The following is an 18,189-nucleotide window of genomic DNA, read 5'->3' on the forward strand; positions in this document are numbered from 1 at the left end:
GTTGATCTCTGAAAGACATGAGGGATTCAGCTCTTGGGGGAACTTAAATGAAAGACATATATTTCTGTTGTATCCCACCTTTCTTTTAAGGTAATGCTCTCCCTTAGATAAACTTCCAGTCAGAGCTGGAGGTGCTCTCTCTTTTCAGGGCTGTATGCTACTCTTCCATATGCACATGCCCATGTGTGAATACACACACAGCCCTGTGAACCTTTAAGTTAATTCTAAACTTTCACTGTCACAACACTGAGATGAGAAAAATATCACATATATGCAATTTTCCACATACATGAACTTACCTATAGGACAAATTCCCAAATAGATGTTGTCGTATTGCCTTCCATTGGACTTGGTTGAGATTTAAAAGCCAGTGACACTGGAGGATCACTAGACGGAGAAGAAAATGGCAAAACTTACTGCCGCTTTAATGTGTGGAAGCAGTGACGTAACACAAGCAAACATAGTGTTGGCGGTTTCAGTGGCATGGATTTCAATGAAGTGCTACCATTTAGTAGTGGTGTGACCTTGGGTAAGTCACTTCTCTTTGGGTCCTCCATTTTTTTAACCTGTAAATGGGAAATCCCTTAGGTTACTGAGCTGAGGAAATATATTTTGAACATCCATGATGGACCAGGCACTGTTGAAGGTAGTGGGGACACGGTGATAAGTGGTCGATTTCTCTCATGGAGTATACATACAATCTTTTAACAGGGAAGAGATAACCAAATATGGCATAATAAGGGCTGTACAGAGAATTGAAATAGGCTGATCTGAAGGACTAGGTGGCTGCTTTGGGCAGTTGGGTAAGGCCTGTCCGAGGTGGCATTTGAATCAACCATGTGAGCTCTGGCACAGGAGCATCAGTGCAAAGAGAGCAGCTGCTACAAAGGCTCAAAGGTAGGAACGCACTTGGTGTGTTTGAGGATCGAGAGCAGGTCTGTGTGTCTGTGTGCCAGTAAATAAGGGGCAAGTGGTTATGGCAGAGAAACCAGTGTTCATCAAATTGTCTGTGTGATGCCAATGTTTCCCAGCCACTTTGCAGTGGTCAGGGCACAGGATTATTTCTGGCCAGTGGGCTGTGAGCAGAGAAAAGGCCATTCATGATTTTTCCTCTCTTGCTGTAAATTCAAGCATTTGAAATGGTAGTGTCACAAGTTGGTGAAGCCATCATCATCCTGGGTCTCCAAGGAACCATGAGACCTGCCGTCCCACATTTGATGTACGCTCTGAAGGAGAAACCAACTTTCGTTGTTAAGCCAGTGAGGTTTTAGGGTGCTTCATCAGAATCCCTGGAGCTAGGGCCCAGGTATGTTTCACTAAGTCCTCCAGGTGACCCTGGGGCTCACTAAGCTCTACTGTGCCAGATAAGGCAGAGTTTGATTGGGTGTCCTGCCATGGGAGGGGCCTCTGTCTCAGAGGCTCAGGGAGGCCAGGCAGCTGTAGCTATAGCCACCACGCTTGAAGAGGAGAGAGAGCGAGTGAGTTAATCTACCAAATGGTGCAGGAAGCCTCTGAGACAAGGTAACCCTGCATCTGGGTTTCCAGGATGAATAGGATTTGCCAAGTGGGGAAGGCATTCCAAACAGAGGGTAAAGGTATGGAGGAGGGATGGGAAAAGGAACCTAGAATGCATACTTCTAAGTAGAAAGATGAATAGAAGGACAATAGAGTTAGAGAAACCACTATTTTGCAAAACTAACTCATTTAGACAACAGTGGATGTTAAAACCAATGGGTAAGACAGGATAAATAAAGTGGACATGTGCCTCCCACAAGCTAGAATGAAAGCTGGTCATAGAACCTAGATGCTTTATGAGGAGAATTTGGTGGAGGTAGAAAGTTATGAATTACCTTAACTGACTGGGAGGTTATAAGAGGGATTAAGTAAAAAAAAATTTTTTTTAATTAAATTTTTGCACATTTGGGCTCCTGGCTGGAAAACACTATATCCTGTGAGGATTTATTTTCTTTGGCCTGTAGAGGGCACTTGGAGACAGCAGAAGACCTGAAGGAACCTGCCTGATGGTCCAATCCTAAAATCAGATGAGTATGCGTTTCCCTGAAAAGTATCAATAATTCAAGGCAGGCAACTGTCCTAGGAGAAATATTGAGGAAAGTCATGAGGCCAGGTGAACTGAAGGGAGGCATTCATAAACCAGGGGATGGCATACACACAGGTTTAGGGTATTAGTGAAAAAATTGAGCACAGGATGGGGAGGAAACCACCCCAAATAGCTTCTTGCCACTCCCAGGAGACACAGAAAAGCATTTTTAAAAAACAGTTTACAAAAAACTATTCTCTATTAAGGTATTTCCATCTTTTGAAATGAACCCACCCCCTTTTAATATATCTTTCTTTTAAAATACTTTTTTATTCTTTGTTATTGAATCCAGGGTTGGGGTAAGTACTTGTTCAGTGGTACTTAGGATCTCACCACACGAAATCCCAAGGTTCAGGCTGATCAAACTCTGAAGTTCCAAAGAACTGAAAACCAGAGAGGGAAAGCAGGGCCTTCAGCCTGAGCCAGCAACATGGAGGCTCAGCAATGCCTTGAGCAGATGTGAAAGATCCCAGGAAAGAAAGCAAGATGGATACCTGAGGAAGCCTCAGTCTGAGAGGACACGGTGCCCTACCTTAAGGAGCCTGAATTTGAGATGAGACACAGCCCCACCTCAGGGAGACCCGCTCTGAGGGGAAAGGCAGCCCTGACTTCAGGAGATCAAGTCTGATAGGAGGATGAACCTTCATCAGGGGCTTCCCGGGTGGCATGGTGGTAAAGAATCCACCTGCTAATGAAGGAGACGCAGGATTATTCTCTGGGTCGGGATGATCCTGTGGAGTAGATGATGATAACCAACACCAGTATTCTTGCCTGGAAAATTCCATGAACAGAGGAGCCTGGCTGGCTACAGTAGTCCATGGTGTCACAAAGAGTCGGACACAACTGAGCAACTGAAACCGCATGTAGGAACCCCAAAATGAGGAAACAGCCCTGCCCTTGAGGAACCTCAGTGAAGGGGAGCACAGTACTCCTTCGAGGAGACTGAAAATGGGGGGAGACACAACCCTGACGCGAAGAGCCTAAGTTTGAGGGGAGACACAGATCTGCCTCAAGGAGACCACTTTGAGGAAACCCAGCCTTGCCCTTGAGGACCCACAGAGAGGGGGAGATACAGAGCTCCTTCAGGGAACCCAAATCTGAGGGGAGACCCAGCTCTGCAGCAAGGAGTGTGAACTGGGGGAAAATAGTCTTGCCTTCAGGAAGTCCCATTCTAAGAATGGAGCCCCATTCTAAGATGCAGTTCTTCCTCAGGGAGGCCCACTACGAGGAAATACAACCCTGCCCTTGAGAATCTACAGTGAGTGGGAGACAGCACTCCCTTGGGGACCCAGAATCTGAGGGGAAACAGTCCTGCTCTCTAAGAACCACAGTCTGAGGGGGAGACTCCATACTAAGCTCCATACTAAGGGGAAATGCAATCCTGATTTCAGGGAGCCCAAATCTGAGAGCAGACACAGTCCTGTGTCTGTAGTAGCAGGGAGCGCTACTATAAGAAAACACAGCCCTGATCTCAAAGAACCATAGTCTGAGGCAAGTCTGGCTCAGAGAGCCCCACTCTGAGGGAAAACACCACCAACTTCAGGGAAACCCAGTCTGTGGAGAGATACAGCCCTGTCTTTGAGGATCACAGTGAGGGGAAGATATAGATCTCCATCAGGGAACTCAAATCTGAGGGGAGACACAACCCTCTCTTCAAGCAACCCCGGACTGAGGGGAGACACAGCCTTGCCTACAGGGAGCCCCATTAAGAGGAGGGGATATAGCCCTTCCACAGCCAGAATCTGAGTGAAACAGCCCTACCCTCAGGGAGTCCACATCTGAGGGGAGACAACTCTTGTCCTTGAGAAGCCACGGTGAGGGGAAATCTAGCAATCCTTCAGGAAACTGTAAGGAAATACATGCCCTACCTCAGGGAACCCCACTGTTGTGAAATACAGTCCTGCTCTCAAAGGGCCATAGTCTGAGGGGGGAGATACAGCCCTTATTCAGGGAGCCCCACCCTGAAAAACACAGTCTTGGCCTCAAAGAAACCCAGTCTGAGAGGGAGACACAGAGCCTAATACTGAGATTAGAAAGAGTTCTGCCTCAGGGAGCCCACTCTGAGGAAACACAGCCCTGCCCTTAAGGATCCATAGTGAGGGGGAGACCCAACCCTCCCTCAGTGAATAGGAATCTGAGGTGAGATATCACCCTGTCTTCAAGGAGCTGCGGTTCGAGTGTAGACACAGCTCTGCCTTCAGGGACCCTTAGTCTGAGGGGAGACACAACCCTGCCTGAGTGAACTTGAATCTAAGGGGAGATACAGACTTACCTCCAGGGACCCCCATTCTGAAGGGACATACAGCCCTTTCTCAGAGAGCCCCAAGCTGAGAGGAGAGACAGCTTTACCTCAGGGAGCTTCGCTATGAGGAAAACTCAGCCCTGCTCTCCAAAAGCCACAGCCTGAGTGAGATACAGCTCTGTCTTAGGGAACCCCAGTCTGAAGGAAAATACAGCCCTGACTTCAGGGAGCACAAGCCTCAAGAGATGGAGACCCTGCCCTTGAGAATCCACAATGAAGGGGAGACACAGAGCTCCTTTAGAGAACATGACTCTGAGAAGGGAGCATTTCTGTCTTCAGGGAGCCCCAGTCTGAAGGGAGACACCTCCCTACCCAGGGATCCTCACTATGGGAAAACACAGCCCTGCTCTTGAAGAACTATAGCCTGAGAGGAAGATATGGCCCTCCCTCAGGGTGCCCCACTCTAAGGGGAAACACAGCACTGATTTCAAGGAGCTCCAATCTGTGGAGAGATACAGCTCTGCCCTTAAGGATCACAGTGAGGGGGAGATACTGAGCTCCATCAGGGAACACAAACATGAGGGGAGACACAACTTTGTCTTCAAGGAGCCCCAGAATGAGGGGAGACACAGCCTTGCTTTCAGGGAGCCCCATTAAGAGGGAGGATATAGCCCTTCCACAATTGGAATGTAAGCGAAACAGCCCTACCCTCAAGGAGTCCTCATCTGAGGGGAGAGAATTCCATCCTTGAGAAGCCACAGTGAGGGGAGATATAGTGATCCTTCAGGAACCTGGAAGGGGAGACACTGAAGGGGATACATGCCCTATGTCAGGGAACCCCACTGACTATCTAGCAGAGAAGATAGTCCTGCTCTCTAAGAGACCCAGTCTGGGAGAGAGACATAGACATGCCACACAGAGCCCGATACTGAGATCAGAAACTGCCCTGCCTCAGGGAGCCCACTCTGAGCCCTGAGCTTGAGGAGCCACAGTGAGGGGGAGACATAGCATTCCCTTAGGGACGTGGAATCTGAGGGGAAGCACAGCCCTGCCTCAGGGAGGATGAATCTGAGGGAAACACAGCCTTGACTTCAGGGAGCCCCAGTCTGAGGGGAGAAATAGACCTGCCTGAGGGAACTCGAATCTGAGGGGAGATACATCCTGTCTTCAGGGAGCCCCATTCTGAACGGAGTTAAAGTCTTTCCTCAGAGAGCCCAAATCTGAGAGAAACACAGCTCTTTCTTCAGGGAGTTCCAAGCGCTGAGAGGTGAGACTGCTTTACTTCAGGAGTTTCACTGTGAGGAAATATCCACCCTGCTCTCCAAGAGACAGAGTCTGAGTGAGATACAGCCCTGCTTCAGGGAATTCACTCTGAGGAACTCAACCCTACCCTTGAGAAGCTACAATGAAGGAAGATATAATGATCCTTCAGGAAACTGGAAGGGGAGACACTGCCATACCTCAGGGAGCCCAACTGTCGTGAAAGATAGTCCTGCTTTCAAAGAGACCCAATTTGGGAGGGAGACACAGACCTGCTACACAGCTCGATCCTGAGATCAGAAACAGCTCTGCCTCAGGGAGCCCACTCTGATCAAACACAGCCCTGAGCTTGAGGAGTGAGAGGAGTGAGTGCACCTTCAGGGAAACCGAATCTGAGGCGAGACACAGTGCTGCCTTCCGGGGACACGCAGTCTGAGGGGAGACACAGCCCTGCATGAGGGAACTCGAATCTGAGGGGAGATACAGTCTTGCCCTTAGAAAGCCCCATTCTGAAGGGAAAGCCCCCTTCCTCAGAGAGCCCAAATCTGAGGGAAACACAGCTCTTCCTTCAGGGAGCCCCAAGCTGAGAGGAGAGACTGCTTTACCTCAGGGAGCTTCACTGTGAGGTAAATTCAGCCCTGCTTTCCAAGAGTCACAGACTAGTGGGATATATTACCTCAGGGAGCTTCACTGTGAGGTAAACTGAGCCCTGCTTTCCAAGAATCACAGACTAGTGGGATATATTACCTCAGGGAGCTTCACTGTGAGGTAAACTGAGCCCTGCTTTCCAAGAGTCACAGACTAGTGGAGTATATAGCTCTGCCTCAGGGAGGGCAAATCTGAGGGTTAAAACAGCCTTGCCTTCAGGGTGCCCCATTTTGAGTGGAGATATAGCTCTTCCTCAGAGAGCCCAGAATTGAGGGAAACACACACCTACCCTCAGGGAACCCCAAGCTGAGGAAACACAGCCCTGCTCTCAAAGAGCCACAGTCTGAGGGGGAGATACAGCCCTGCTTCCAAAATCCTAAGTCTGAGGGGAGCAGAGCAGCTCTTCTTCAAGAAGCCCCAGTCTGAGGGAAGATGCAATAGTGCCTCAGGGAGCTTCAGTCTGAGGAAACACAGCTCTGCCCTTGAGGAGACGCGGAGAGGGGGAGATACAGTGTTCCCCCACAGGGGTCACTTGCTGCTTTCATTCTTTCACTGCCTTCACAGAGGTTCAACCATTAGTGCGGGAACTAAGATCCTGCCAGTTGCAAGGCACTTGGCCAAAAGAAAATACCCCCAAGACATCTTCCAGCCCACTGTGATAACAGAAAGATCCCTGCCTCAGGAAACCACTCTCAGCCACACAGCACTTGGACTTCCCTGGTGGCCCAGTGGTTAAGAATCCTCCTGCCAATGCAGGGGACACGGGAAGGTCTCACGTGCCAGTGTGCCAGAAGTATGGAGCGCCCCAGCCCAGGTCCCGCCCGCTAGAGCTGCCGCTCCGCGATGAGAAGCCGTGTGCTGCTCCTCAAGGGAGAGTAGCAGGCCAGCTCTCTGCAGCTAAAGAAAGCCTGAGCCCAGCAATAAAGACTTAACACAGCCAAAATAATAATAATAAATAAATTGGTTAATTAAAACAAGAACACAGAACAGTCTGAGGGAGAGACATAACCCTGTTTCAGAGTGCCTCACTATGAGAAAAAACAGCCCTGCTCTTGAAGAGCCAGTCTGAGGAGATACAGCCCTGCCTCAGAAACTCCAAGTCTGAGGGGAGCAGCTGTTTGTCCCCCGGTCTGAGGGAAGATACCGTCCTGCCTTAGAAAGCATCAGTCTGAGGAAACACAGCTCTGCCCTTGAGGAGACACAGGGAGGGGGAGATACAGTGTCCCCTCAGGGTCACTCGCTGCTTTCACTCTTTCACTGCCCTCACAGGGGTTCAACCGGTGGTGCGGGAACTAAGATCCCGAAAGATACGAGGGGCATAGCCAAAAGAAAACAAAACACCTGCCAAGACTGCTGGGACCCCAGTGTGATAACAGAAACAGCCCTGCCTCTGGAAACCACTCTCAGTAACACAGCTCTTGGACTTCCTGGTGGTCCAATGGTTAAGAAGCCACCTGCCAATTCAGGAGACACAGAAGATCTCACTGTCAGACGCCACAAGTACTGAGCGTCACCCCCCTCCCTACCCCAGAATCACAGCTCCGCTATGGGAAGCCTCATGTCCGCAACAGCGAGTAGCACCCCCGATCTCTGCAACTAGAGAAAGCCCCAGCAACAAAGACCCAGTGCAGCCAACGTAATAATAATAATAAATAAATTAGTTAATTATTTTTAAAAAAGAAGAAAAATCAGCACAGTCTGAGGAGAGACACAGCCTTATTTCAGGGTGCTTCCTATGAGGAAAACAGAAACACAGCCCTGTTCTTGAAGAGCCACAGTCTGAGGGTAAGATACAGCCCTGCCTCAGAGAGCTCAGTCTGAAGAAATACAACCCTGTCCTTGAGAACCACAGGGGACAGGATATAACAACCTTCCTTCAGGGAACCAGAAAATAAGGGGAGACACAGCCCTCCCTTAGGGAGCCCCAGTCTAAGGGAAGGCACAGGGCAAGGCAGAATTCAACAGGGTTTTCTAGGGGCAGGCAGCTGCAGCACTGGGGGCCATTGGTAGCAGAGACTCACAAGTGCAGGTCAACGTTTAGCGACCTTATTCAGAAGAGAAAAGCCAGAGAGGTGTTTTCTCCCAAGCCCCCCAGTACATAAACCCTTGGTCTTCCCAGAGACTTCTGTTTGTCCCCTGTGACACTAAGTAGACTAGCAGGATAACAGGAACAGCATGCATGAGACTCCTCACTCCCCTGGTTGCCTAACTTCCAGCCACCGGTGTTCATCACCCTTGGGTCACTAGTCTGTGAGAAGCTATTGCCTTCTGTGCTCAGCTGTATGAGTGGCTGACCCACCACAGAAATGGTTGTTTGGCTCCGGAACTGGGTAGGAAGATCCCTTCATTTGCATCAGCTGATGCCCAGTCTCTGGTCCCCTCTGAGGCTGCTGTCAAGGCCAGAGTTCTGACCAGCAGATTACACAGGGGTGAAGACAAGGGGCTTAGCCAGGTGTCAAATCCCTGGAACTTTAAGAACATGTAGTGTGGTACTTCTCAACCCTTAATGGTGAAGGATCAATTGGTTGGTTTTATTTTTCAAACGGATCTGTCATGTTCCAATATTTTGTAACATGCAATAAGTTACAGAAAAAAATAAAATTAAAAAATCCAAAATGCAAGACCAACTTCTTAATTACTAGACTCAACAGACATTAAATTGCATTTCTAAAGTACATTACATGCACTCAATGGAACTTAGCATTTTTACTAATTTGGAATTGTTTTTCATTTCAGTTTTCCTCCACTCAAATCTGGAAACCATGAGCTGCTCACTAATTAGAGGTAACCATAGTTACCAACTTGTCTTCAAAATACATTTAAGAGTTCCTTTTTTTCCTTGAGTTTAATTCTACAAAAAGAACTTGTCAGTGGCTCTTGTTCCCTTTTCAGTTTCATTGAGTGATTTTCCAAACCCTGGAGCCTTTTGGCAGTCATTTTAAAAGTTCCAATATTAAGATTTAAAGAAATCACCCATTCTTAGAATAAACAGTCCGGGGCCCTGAATTATCGAGTTTTGAAACTTCAGCTGACTGGGAGGGTTAATCAGCAGGTTGGCAAAGAAGTGGGCCTGAATTTTGCAGATTTCAGTGCGACTCTCTACAGAGAGGAGCTGGGAACCGTAGGAGTGGTTTTTTTTTTTTAAAAACTGTCCACTTGAGGGCATTGTCATCCTCTGTAGGGGAGGAATGGATGCCCATTTCTTCAGTTAACTAAGTATAAAGAAATTAAAAAAAAAAAAAAAAGAAATTCACTGACACCTGATTTGCTGCCGTGGTGATTAGATGTCCCTTTGAGACTGGCTCCAAGGGCAGCTGCCCAGATGTCCTGCCCCTTAATTCAGCCAGCTCTGCTGCTCTGTTCTCTCCCAGCCTTTGAGTATTATTAGTATCTGCCATAATTCCTGAAGCACTGTACTGTGATTTTGTAAATCTCCCACTGGAGCTCTTGGTTGCTGTACCTGCCACATCAGCATAGTGCCTGACATACAGGTGTGCTTCCATACATGTTGTTGGGCCAGTGAAGGGCTTATAACAGTATACACAAGGTGATAAAGAGAGCGGTTGAATCCTTTCCAGAATGGAACTTGGAAAAAGATCAAACAATGTGAGTCACTCTGGCTACAGTCCAGAAGTGTTAGGACAGGAAAGGCTTGAACCGTTGCCAATTCTCCCTGTTTCTATGTGCCCAGACCAGCATATGAGCCATGGGAAGGAAAAGGTAGAAAAGTTGCTAGTCTTGGAGCTTGATTAGATATAATATCCCACTTGTCAGTAACTCTTGTGCTGTCTTGAGATTTTTCCAAACCAGAAGACTCTTGGAAATTATAGTAAAGTATTCAGAATTAAGATAAAAAAAATAAGGCACCCAATCTTAGAGAATACCCTGATGGTGTGAGTGACTGGGTTTTTAAATTTCATCACATCTTGAGACAATATTTCATCAAGATCCTAGAGTTCCATTAGAAACTACCAGGTTCTGGTGGGCAAAGAGGATGTAGAAGCAGGCCTGGAAGACTGTGTGTGGGACTTTTCTTGAATTTAACATAACCTAGGACTAAAAGTGCAGTCTGGGGCACAGCAAACCCATGTCCAGGAGATATCCCTTAGTTCTGGCTCAAGGAATAAAAAAGGGAATTCCTAATGGTCAGAGAGCATAAATATTCCATTTTTCTTTTCTTCTCTTTCATGCCACAGCCCCCTGGCAACACACAGCCACAGTGGTAACAGTCAGTCATGAGCCAAGGCCAAAACTGAGGAAGAGGAAACTGGCTCTTGGATCAGAGGAGTTATGCTCTCAAGAGGGTCTCATCAACCCCTATTGCTTTTTTCCACTCACAGTTCTTCCATTACTCAGACTTGAACGTGGGCCCAAATATGAGAGTGTTTGTGTGGTAGAACAGGATAACCAGAGCCAAGTTTTGGGGTGGAGGACCAAAAAGGAGAGTCCCAGGGAACTGGAAAGTTCTGGGGAGATTGTAGAGAGAGGGGGAGTAGCTCAGGAAGGCAACCCCCTTATAGTTGTTAATGAACTCCAGGCCTCAACCCCAAGCCATGCATGCTTGGATCTGGTCCTACTTGGCATATCAAAGACTGAGAACTAAAGTAACACATAGACTACCATCTACTTCCCAGACTGTCACTGGGCGGTGTCCAACTGATATGGAACCAAAATGCAGTGTTCCTTGTAAAGTAAACTGACTACCTTTCTTTCCAATGCCTGTCTCCTTTGGGGCTTCATGTCCTATTGCATCAGGCCACCTGGGGCCTTTGCTGGATAAAACCCAGGTCCCTTTTCTCTGATCATCGACTGTAGGGATTCATCCTTGGGTCCCATATGTCAGGAATCCCTCCTTGAACTTTCTGAAGACTAAAGGACCTTTTGCCATTTGTAGACACAGAGAAAGAGGGACAGAAGAAAATCACTTTAATAGCATTGTAACACATTAGGATTGGGGATCACAGATAAGGAAAACATTTTGTTGTCTTTTTGTACATTTCTGCCAATGTGCAAAGTTGTGTTGGACAATGATACAGACAGATTTTTCACATTGAAAACTTAATAAATAGATACTTTAAATGTCAGACATCAGAGACGAATGATGAGTGTGATTGTTTTCTTATTCTGCCTCCTTTGAGTCAGGAGGTTGCTTCCTATCACACTGCTGAAGGCCAGATCTTCTAGGAGGTGTATTCAAACTCCTCAGCACTGCGCCGGCCAAAATCCATCCAGCCCATGTAGTCCCGGTCACTTATCCTGTGGCTGGGGTCCAGGCTCTGCAGGTTCTTGATCGCAGACATTCGGCCAGAAGGAGCTAGGGGCAGAGAGGAAGGAAACAGGATAATTATATCTAAGAGCATCACTAGTTCCTATTGTAAAGGCAAATAATAGAAAAGGCCAGGCAAGATGTAACATACACCTTCTTAAATGTATCAAAGAGGTATCAAGAGAGTGAGATTGCTGGGCCAAAACCTAAGAGAAAAGAAAGACCCATGTCTATGTAACTGGAGAGAGGGTAGTATTTTCTAGTCGTGGGTGTAGTTTGCAATCTGTAAGAATTTAGGTGAATTAACTTATTCTTGCCTTTCATAGCTGAGACCTGCCTAGGTTTTTGTGCTCCTTGGGGTGTTTTCCCTTATGTAGCAGGATTTCCCCAATAGTACCCATCTCTAAAGTTTACCCCTTAAGGGCCTTTCCTGGTGGTCAAGTGGTTCAGGCTCCATGCTCTCAAGGTAGGGGGCATGGTTCATTCTCTGGATGGGGAACTAAGATCCTACAGGGCCAAAAAAATAAAATTTACCCCTTAATATCCCTGAGCCGACCTGACTCTTGTCAAGGTAATGTGATGACAATATTTTGATGTTAGAATGGCTTTTCTAAAATGGAATCCAATCTCACTGTTAGATAAATGTTGTTTTAAAATTATTAATTTGAAAGCTACCTTCTTTTTCTAAAAAAAAAGGAAAATGATATTGAGAAAAAGGCACACCGGCAGATTAAAATCTTAGCATCTCAGTAACACTCAAAGAAGGGTGGGCAGAACAGAGGTAGTTTAGTTCAGCCATTTTGACCAACATGCAATCATTGAACCTGAAATGGGCCCATGGGCATGGGAGTTGTGTCCTTCGGAACAGGATGAGTCCAGGTATGATTCATGTTGAGTGGGCAGGGCCATGATGAGGCATGTGACTGTTCTGGCCCACAGACCATAGACACTGGCATCCTGGAGATAAAGTCAGTATCATACCTTTTGTTGTACAAACCAAGGGGCAAGAACGGTCCCTCAGGGATCTCAGTGGGCAAAGCCCAGGTGGCTTCAAGAGCAGAGGGGTAGAGGTTCACTCGATGGTTCCTATTATATTGGGGGCCACTGTGTCCCCACTGCTCACAATGCTGGCATTGAGCCCTTCTGAAGGCTGACCTTGCCAACTGCTGCTCACAAGCTGCATCAAGTCAGAGCACAGTTTATTTATTGATGACACTGCAGAAGCAGGTATCCTGATAATCAAATAAAGCTAGCTAAATTAAAAATCAGAAACAACCCTACGGAGCAGTGTCCCCACCCTTTCTTCCTGTCCCCTTTCTCTCCCCTCCCCTTTACTTCTCAGTCTTGGAACTAAGCATCACCCCCAGCACATTCCAGCTCTTTTGCAGGCATTGTCAGTCTATGCAGAGGAAATCAGCCTCTGCTGTTTATTTAACACCTTTCAGATGAACTATTAGTCCCTTCATTCAGCAAAATTCTCAGAACCAGTTGTCTGTACACAGTCACACCAAAATATGCCTCATCCTCCTGCCTGTTGCTGCTGAATGCCCCCTCCAAGGGCTGGGCACCACTGGGATGCCACCGAATGGGAGGAGCATGGCAGCTTCAGCGTGAGCAGCAACCTCAGAGGTTGTGGTCAGGGGCATCGTGTGCGTGTGGAAACTGTGCCTGTTTCACCCAGAATTTCCCCATGCCACACACGGTTCTGTGTATTTACCAGAGTCCTCACTCACTTCCCCATTGTGTACACAGAGCAGGCACTTACAACCAGCTCACACAACTGAAGGGCTTGGCTCCTTGAAACTTTAAAACTTGTAATGAGCAGTACAGCTGGGAAACTGAATGGCTTCCAGACCCTCTGGGGAGGGCAGGACTTGAATAAATTCCCAGCCCTTCTGCTGCCGAGATGTGCTATCCATCTAGGCACTCCATCTTCCAGAACCCCAGCTTCCACACTGACACAATGAGGATAACACACTCTACTGCACAGGATTATTGTGAGGACAGAGAGAGATAATACAGATGGAGCACTGGACTGTGCTGGGCTTGGAGGAGGTGCACACTAATAGAATTCCCTCTCTTCAGATCACTGACATCTCCATAGACAGTTCTTAACGATAAACTCTTGAGCTCTCCCCAAAGGGTGCATTATCTTATTTAGAATCTTTAAGCATGGCATATACTACAGTTGAGTAAATATTCACTGTGATCTCAAAATGTATAAAACAAAGAAACCATATAGATGGAGTTACTTATTTCTAGTTCATATTTATCAAATAGAAGAGAATGATTTTTTTTTTCCAGCGAGCACTGATCCTTGGTGTTGGCAGCTAAAGTTTCAAGTGACGATTCTTCCCATATGGGTTTGTTTGTCACTGCAGGCTAAAGGCAAAGGGCTGAGAAAAGACAGCAGGAAGGCCCTTCCAGCTAAGAGTTGTGGTATAAAGTCACTGTGAAGTGTCGGTTCTGGGGAAATCATTTGGAAACTGGCTTCTTTCCCAGAACTGTTTCTGGTGGATCTTTCCTGAAGGTAGGAAGGGGCTTCCAGATTATGGTCAATGAAAAACCTAGGATATTCAACCCATATCCAAGGACAGATTTTAAACTACTTTCAGACAGTCAGCAGGAACCTCCAAATTTTCAGATATTCTCTGTCATCTGTCTAATATTTCCACATCTTTCAATATAATTAGGAGGAAAGCAAAATAGAAGATGGTAGTTGGGACAATCCCCCAATAAGAGGATGAAATGTAATACATCATCTTCTATTTTTTTTTTCCTTCTGAAATGCCCTGGTCAAAAAGGTCCCTTCTCACCTTCCTATGGAATTGTAGGAGACTCTGGAGAGCCAAATCCTTTATTTTCTCCCCATCTCATCAAGCCACAAGTTAAAGTTCAAATCCAGGCCCCCAGAACCCCAGCAGGTTAACAGAGCCTTGTGGGAAAGGAGCCCACCTCCCACCTCTCCCAGCAGCATTTGCTGGTTTATCATCCAGCCATATTGGTCCAATTTAAAACACTGCTTCACCATTAGTGTCACTTTAGATAAAGCTGATAGGAAAAAAATCTGTCCCAGTTCAAATCATGATTTCCAAGGACCCTAGAGATGAATGAGCCTCCCTCTGAGTCTCATGAAGAGCTAGAAGGAGCCGAGGGGAAGCCCACCTCATGCCCTCTTTACAGATGAGACAGTCAGGCCCTGGAAAGGGACAGGGCTGTCCGTATGCCACTCAGCTACTGAGCTGATGAATTACTTTATTCCTAGAGAAAGACTTTGATGCTGAGGTAAGTGTGACTTGTTTAGCTCCTGCCGCAGTTAGGTCTGTGTCTCCAACAGCAGAGTAAAAATAAACACATCTCTTGCTGGGTCATCATCTTAAACCACTGCTAAAAGAGGACTCAAAACTGCTCCTGATTCTTTCTTCCTGTTACATACTTCCATGAAAATCGACACATGGTCACTTCTTCTTAGACTGTTGCTGTCAGCTCTCAAGAATTCTTAGCACTGACCATTGCCTGCTAGAGGGTTTCCAAATGCAGTAGCTGGGCAGCTCCTGGGTCGTTTATATTTACAGTAGAGGGTGTTTAGTGGATCTGCAAACTCTTTCTGAGTTAGTAATTTGCTCAGTAATCATCTTTTAATATCTTTACAAAATGTTGAACCTAAACAGCAACACAGTGCCAAAAATTAGTTTAAAGAAAGCTTTCTCTTAATAAATTAAGTCCTGCCCCTTCCCTCTCAGTTTGCTACAAAGGAGGTACAGAAAACTGCACTGTCTGGGGCAAGCAGAATCAGAGAAAAGAAAGTGAAAAACCTTTCACCTTATCGTGTTGCCCAGGTACCCCCTCGCTCCCCAGGAGTCACCCATCTTCACTAGCCCGATGGTAGAGAAGAAGGTCAGGCCTGGAGGCAGAAGGGAGGGACAGAGGCGGCCTGCGTACCTTTCCGAGCCTGCTGGATGTACCTGGCCAGCAGCGCGCCCAGGTGTGCTCGGGGCTCGTCGTCCGCCCTCGGCACCGCCCTCAGCTGCCTGCGGGGCGCCTCCTCCGCCTGCTGCGCCCGAGGGCCCGTGGGGTCCGCGTGAGGCACCGGCTGCGCCAGGGCGCCCGCCGCCAGGACGGCCATCAGCAAGCACAGGCACACGCCGCGGTTCATGGCTGCGGGGAGCAGAGGGAAGGGGACGTGAACGAAAAGGTGCGGCATCCGTGGCCTCCTGAGGAGGGTCGGACACCCAAGGTACAGAGGAGGGGGCTCAGCGCAAAGGCGCGGGACTCCGGATCCGCCAGCACTAGGGAGCCGGTGACCCCAGCACGCGCGTTCGGGCGCACCGCGTTCTCTTTGGGGTGAACCGCAGGCGGGGACCCGGAGTGGTGCGGGGGACGGAGAGAGACCCTGTCCTCTGCCCTGTTGAGCAGAAAGAATGTCTTATGTTTTCCTTTAGTTTGAGGAAGTGTTACAGCGTCGTCTCTCTTCTCCTACCTGGAAAAACAAGAGATTAAAGACAGGTGAAAATTATCCGAAAGGGACGACTCTTAGGAAAAATAAGAGACTTGAAGAAAAGAGGCACCTTACCAGAGAGCTAAGACGCTTCAAACCGGGAAATAAATGGTGAAAAACTGAGAAGCATCGTTTAAAAGATGAGACCAATACATAAAAGCCGTATTTTTCAAGTTTCCTCAAGGTGCAAATGGGAATTGGCAGTGAGCAACTATGTAAAACACAGGCAGGGTTTTAAAAAAATCAGAAATCTGCGCTCAGTCCTCCGGCGTCCGCCAAGCACCGCTGCGTTTCAGATCCGCGCAGATAAAACACTGGGACAGTTCTATCCCCCAAACCTTGAGTTTTCCCGCAGTATTCAGAAAATGAATTTAAATTGAAAACCTCTCGGTAGTTTATTTGAAAAGATTGTAAAGTTCACTGGACCGCTGTATAACATCTAGCGAATCGCAATTTGCCCGCTAACCCGAGCAAATAGATGCTCCAGCGTCGCCTGCGCTGGAGAACAAAGCAAGCGAGTAGAAGTCTGTAAACCATCCTTACCCACCCAGCCCGCACTGCCCTTTGTGACTTGGAGAAATGTCTTTCGGGCTGTCGGAAAGAAGACACAGAAAACAGTAAAATGAAATGGAAGGGGAACAGAAGTGAAGAACCCTTCTTCGAGGACACTTGGATCCCTGAGAGCCGGGAACCTACCTTCGGAGTAGTACGCAGCCGGCTTCGCGTTCCAGCCAGAGCAGCCGGGGAGCTGAGCCAAGTTCAAGGTAGGCGGGCAGGAGGCTGCCTCTTAAATAGCCCCGCCTGAGTCGTTGGCCAGTCATCTGTTTACACAGGACTGACGCAGAGGGGTAGCGGCACGTGCTCCGAGGGCGGCCGCCAGGGCGACAAAAGATTGAGGTAGCTGCTGGGAGAGAGGGGGCAATGGCCATGTGGAGCCGGGTGGGTGGCGGGGTGGGTGGCGTTAGCCGCGTCTCGGTCGGGGGGACTTCCTCCCCCAGCTGCGTGCACCCCCTCTCCCTTGCCCATTTTAGCGCGAAGCTCCCTGTCTTCGGGGTGGGAGACCTAGGCATGGGACTCTCCTGCGGGATGGAGAAGCTGCCCGCGCTCCTGTAGTTCGCTTTGGGGACGAGAGGCGCCTGAAAGGAAACCGGGGATAGGATGGGGTGGCACTAGACAGTGCTGGGTGTCAGCAAAGTGTAATTCTGAGATGGTGGAAGTGTCGGCCCCTCTTGGAGCATCCCAAGCCGCTCTGGTCTTTTAACTTTGTTCTCAGCCCCTAGATCCCAGGATCCCGAGGTCAAGGGTCCCTGGGTCAGCGAAAGGGCTCCTCCACGGCTGGCTGCGGGCGTCGCGGACTCTGCTTTACGTAGCTGTAAAATGAGGATGAGGCTATTGGGCTTTGCCCGGAGTTTGGGAAAGGGCTGTGTTTTCTTCCAAGCGGAGCTACGTTCTGCCCGCGGCGCCCGCAGCTCCTGTCGCCAAGCGGCGCCAGCGAGTGTCCCCAAAAGCCCCCCAGTCGCCGTTACCCTCTGGCATCGGCATCCGCCACTCCCATCTTCCCCAGCTTTCACACTTGAGCCGGTCCCCGCCGTCTTTGAAATAAAGAACTCGCTCTGGTCACTCACCCCCTCAGTGGGGACGCGGGAGGCGCCGCGGCAGCTGTGCGCCCTTCGCTGCGGGGTCGCGCCCCTGGCCAGTGCGCCCTAGGGGTCTACAGCCACCTCCGCCCTGAAGCCGTTTGGGTTAGAGTCAGCTAGTTAGTGGTCCAGTTCTCCCGGGGCTGCGAGTTTACTGACAACCCCAATTCAGCAACCGGTGAGTGAGCAGAAGCAGCGCCTGGCCAAGGCTTCTCCACAGGTCCCTGGAGCCTCAGCGGACTGAGACTGTCCAGCCTGAGGCTTGAGGGCAGTCACCCACCCCTCCCGCCTTTCCCCTTCCTGGAGAAAGGTTTGGACCTGATTCTTTCAACCCAGAATCTGTACTCAGCTCCTGGGGTGCTGGGACTGTGCGTGTTGAGGTGGGTGGGGAGCCAAGGGCGCTTGGTGGGGAGATGCCTCTGATTGCTGTCCCCCTTTTCTGAATTCTAGAGGCTGCTGCATTTCTGCAATCTAAAGGCAACGGTTTAGTTGCAGGTTAGATGTGTCCCAGTGGTTTTCCCACGAGGCTACTGTGTA

The 18,189-nt window shown here is 48.6% G+C and overlaps 1 protein-coding gene across 1 annotated transcript; it reads right to left on the bottom strand.

Annotated features, from left to right (window-relative positions):
* Positions 1-11,156: 11,156 nt before the first annotated feature.
* Positions 11,157-16,868, bottom strand: CCK (cholecystokinin). The gene is made up of 3 exons (XM_043886229.1): positions 16,712-16,868; positions 15,460-15,675; positions 11,157-11,565 (listed from the first exon to the last, which is right to left on the bottom strand). The coding sequence occupies exons 2-3, from the start codon at positions 15,671-15,673 to the stop codon at positions 11,432-11,434; spliced, it is 348 nt and encodes a 115-aa protein (XP_043742164.1). The 5' UTR covers positions 15,674-15,675; positions 16,712-16,868; the 3' UTR covers positions 11,157-11,431.
* Between the last annotated feature and the right edge of the window lie 1,321 nt (positions 16,869-18,189).

The sequence above is a fragment of the Cervus elaphus genome, chromosome 24, assembly GCF_910594005.1.
Source record: "Cervus elaphus chromosome 24, mCerEla1.1, whole genome shotgun sequence".
NCBI classification, from domain to species: Eukaryota; Metazoa; Chordata; class Mammalia; order Artiodactyla; family Cervidae; genus Cervus; species Cervus elaphus.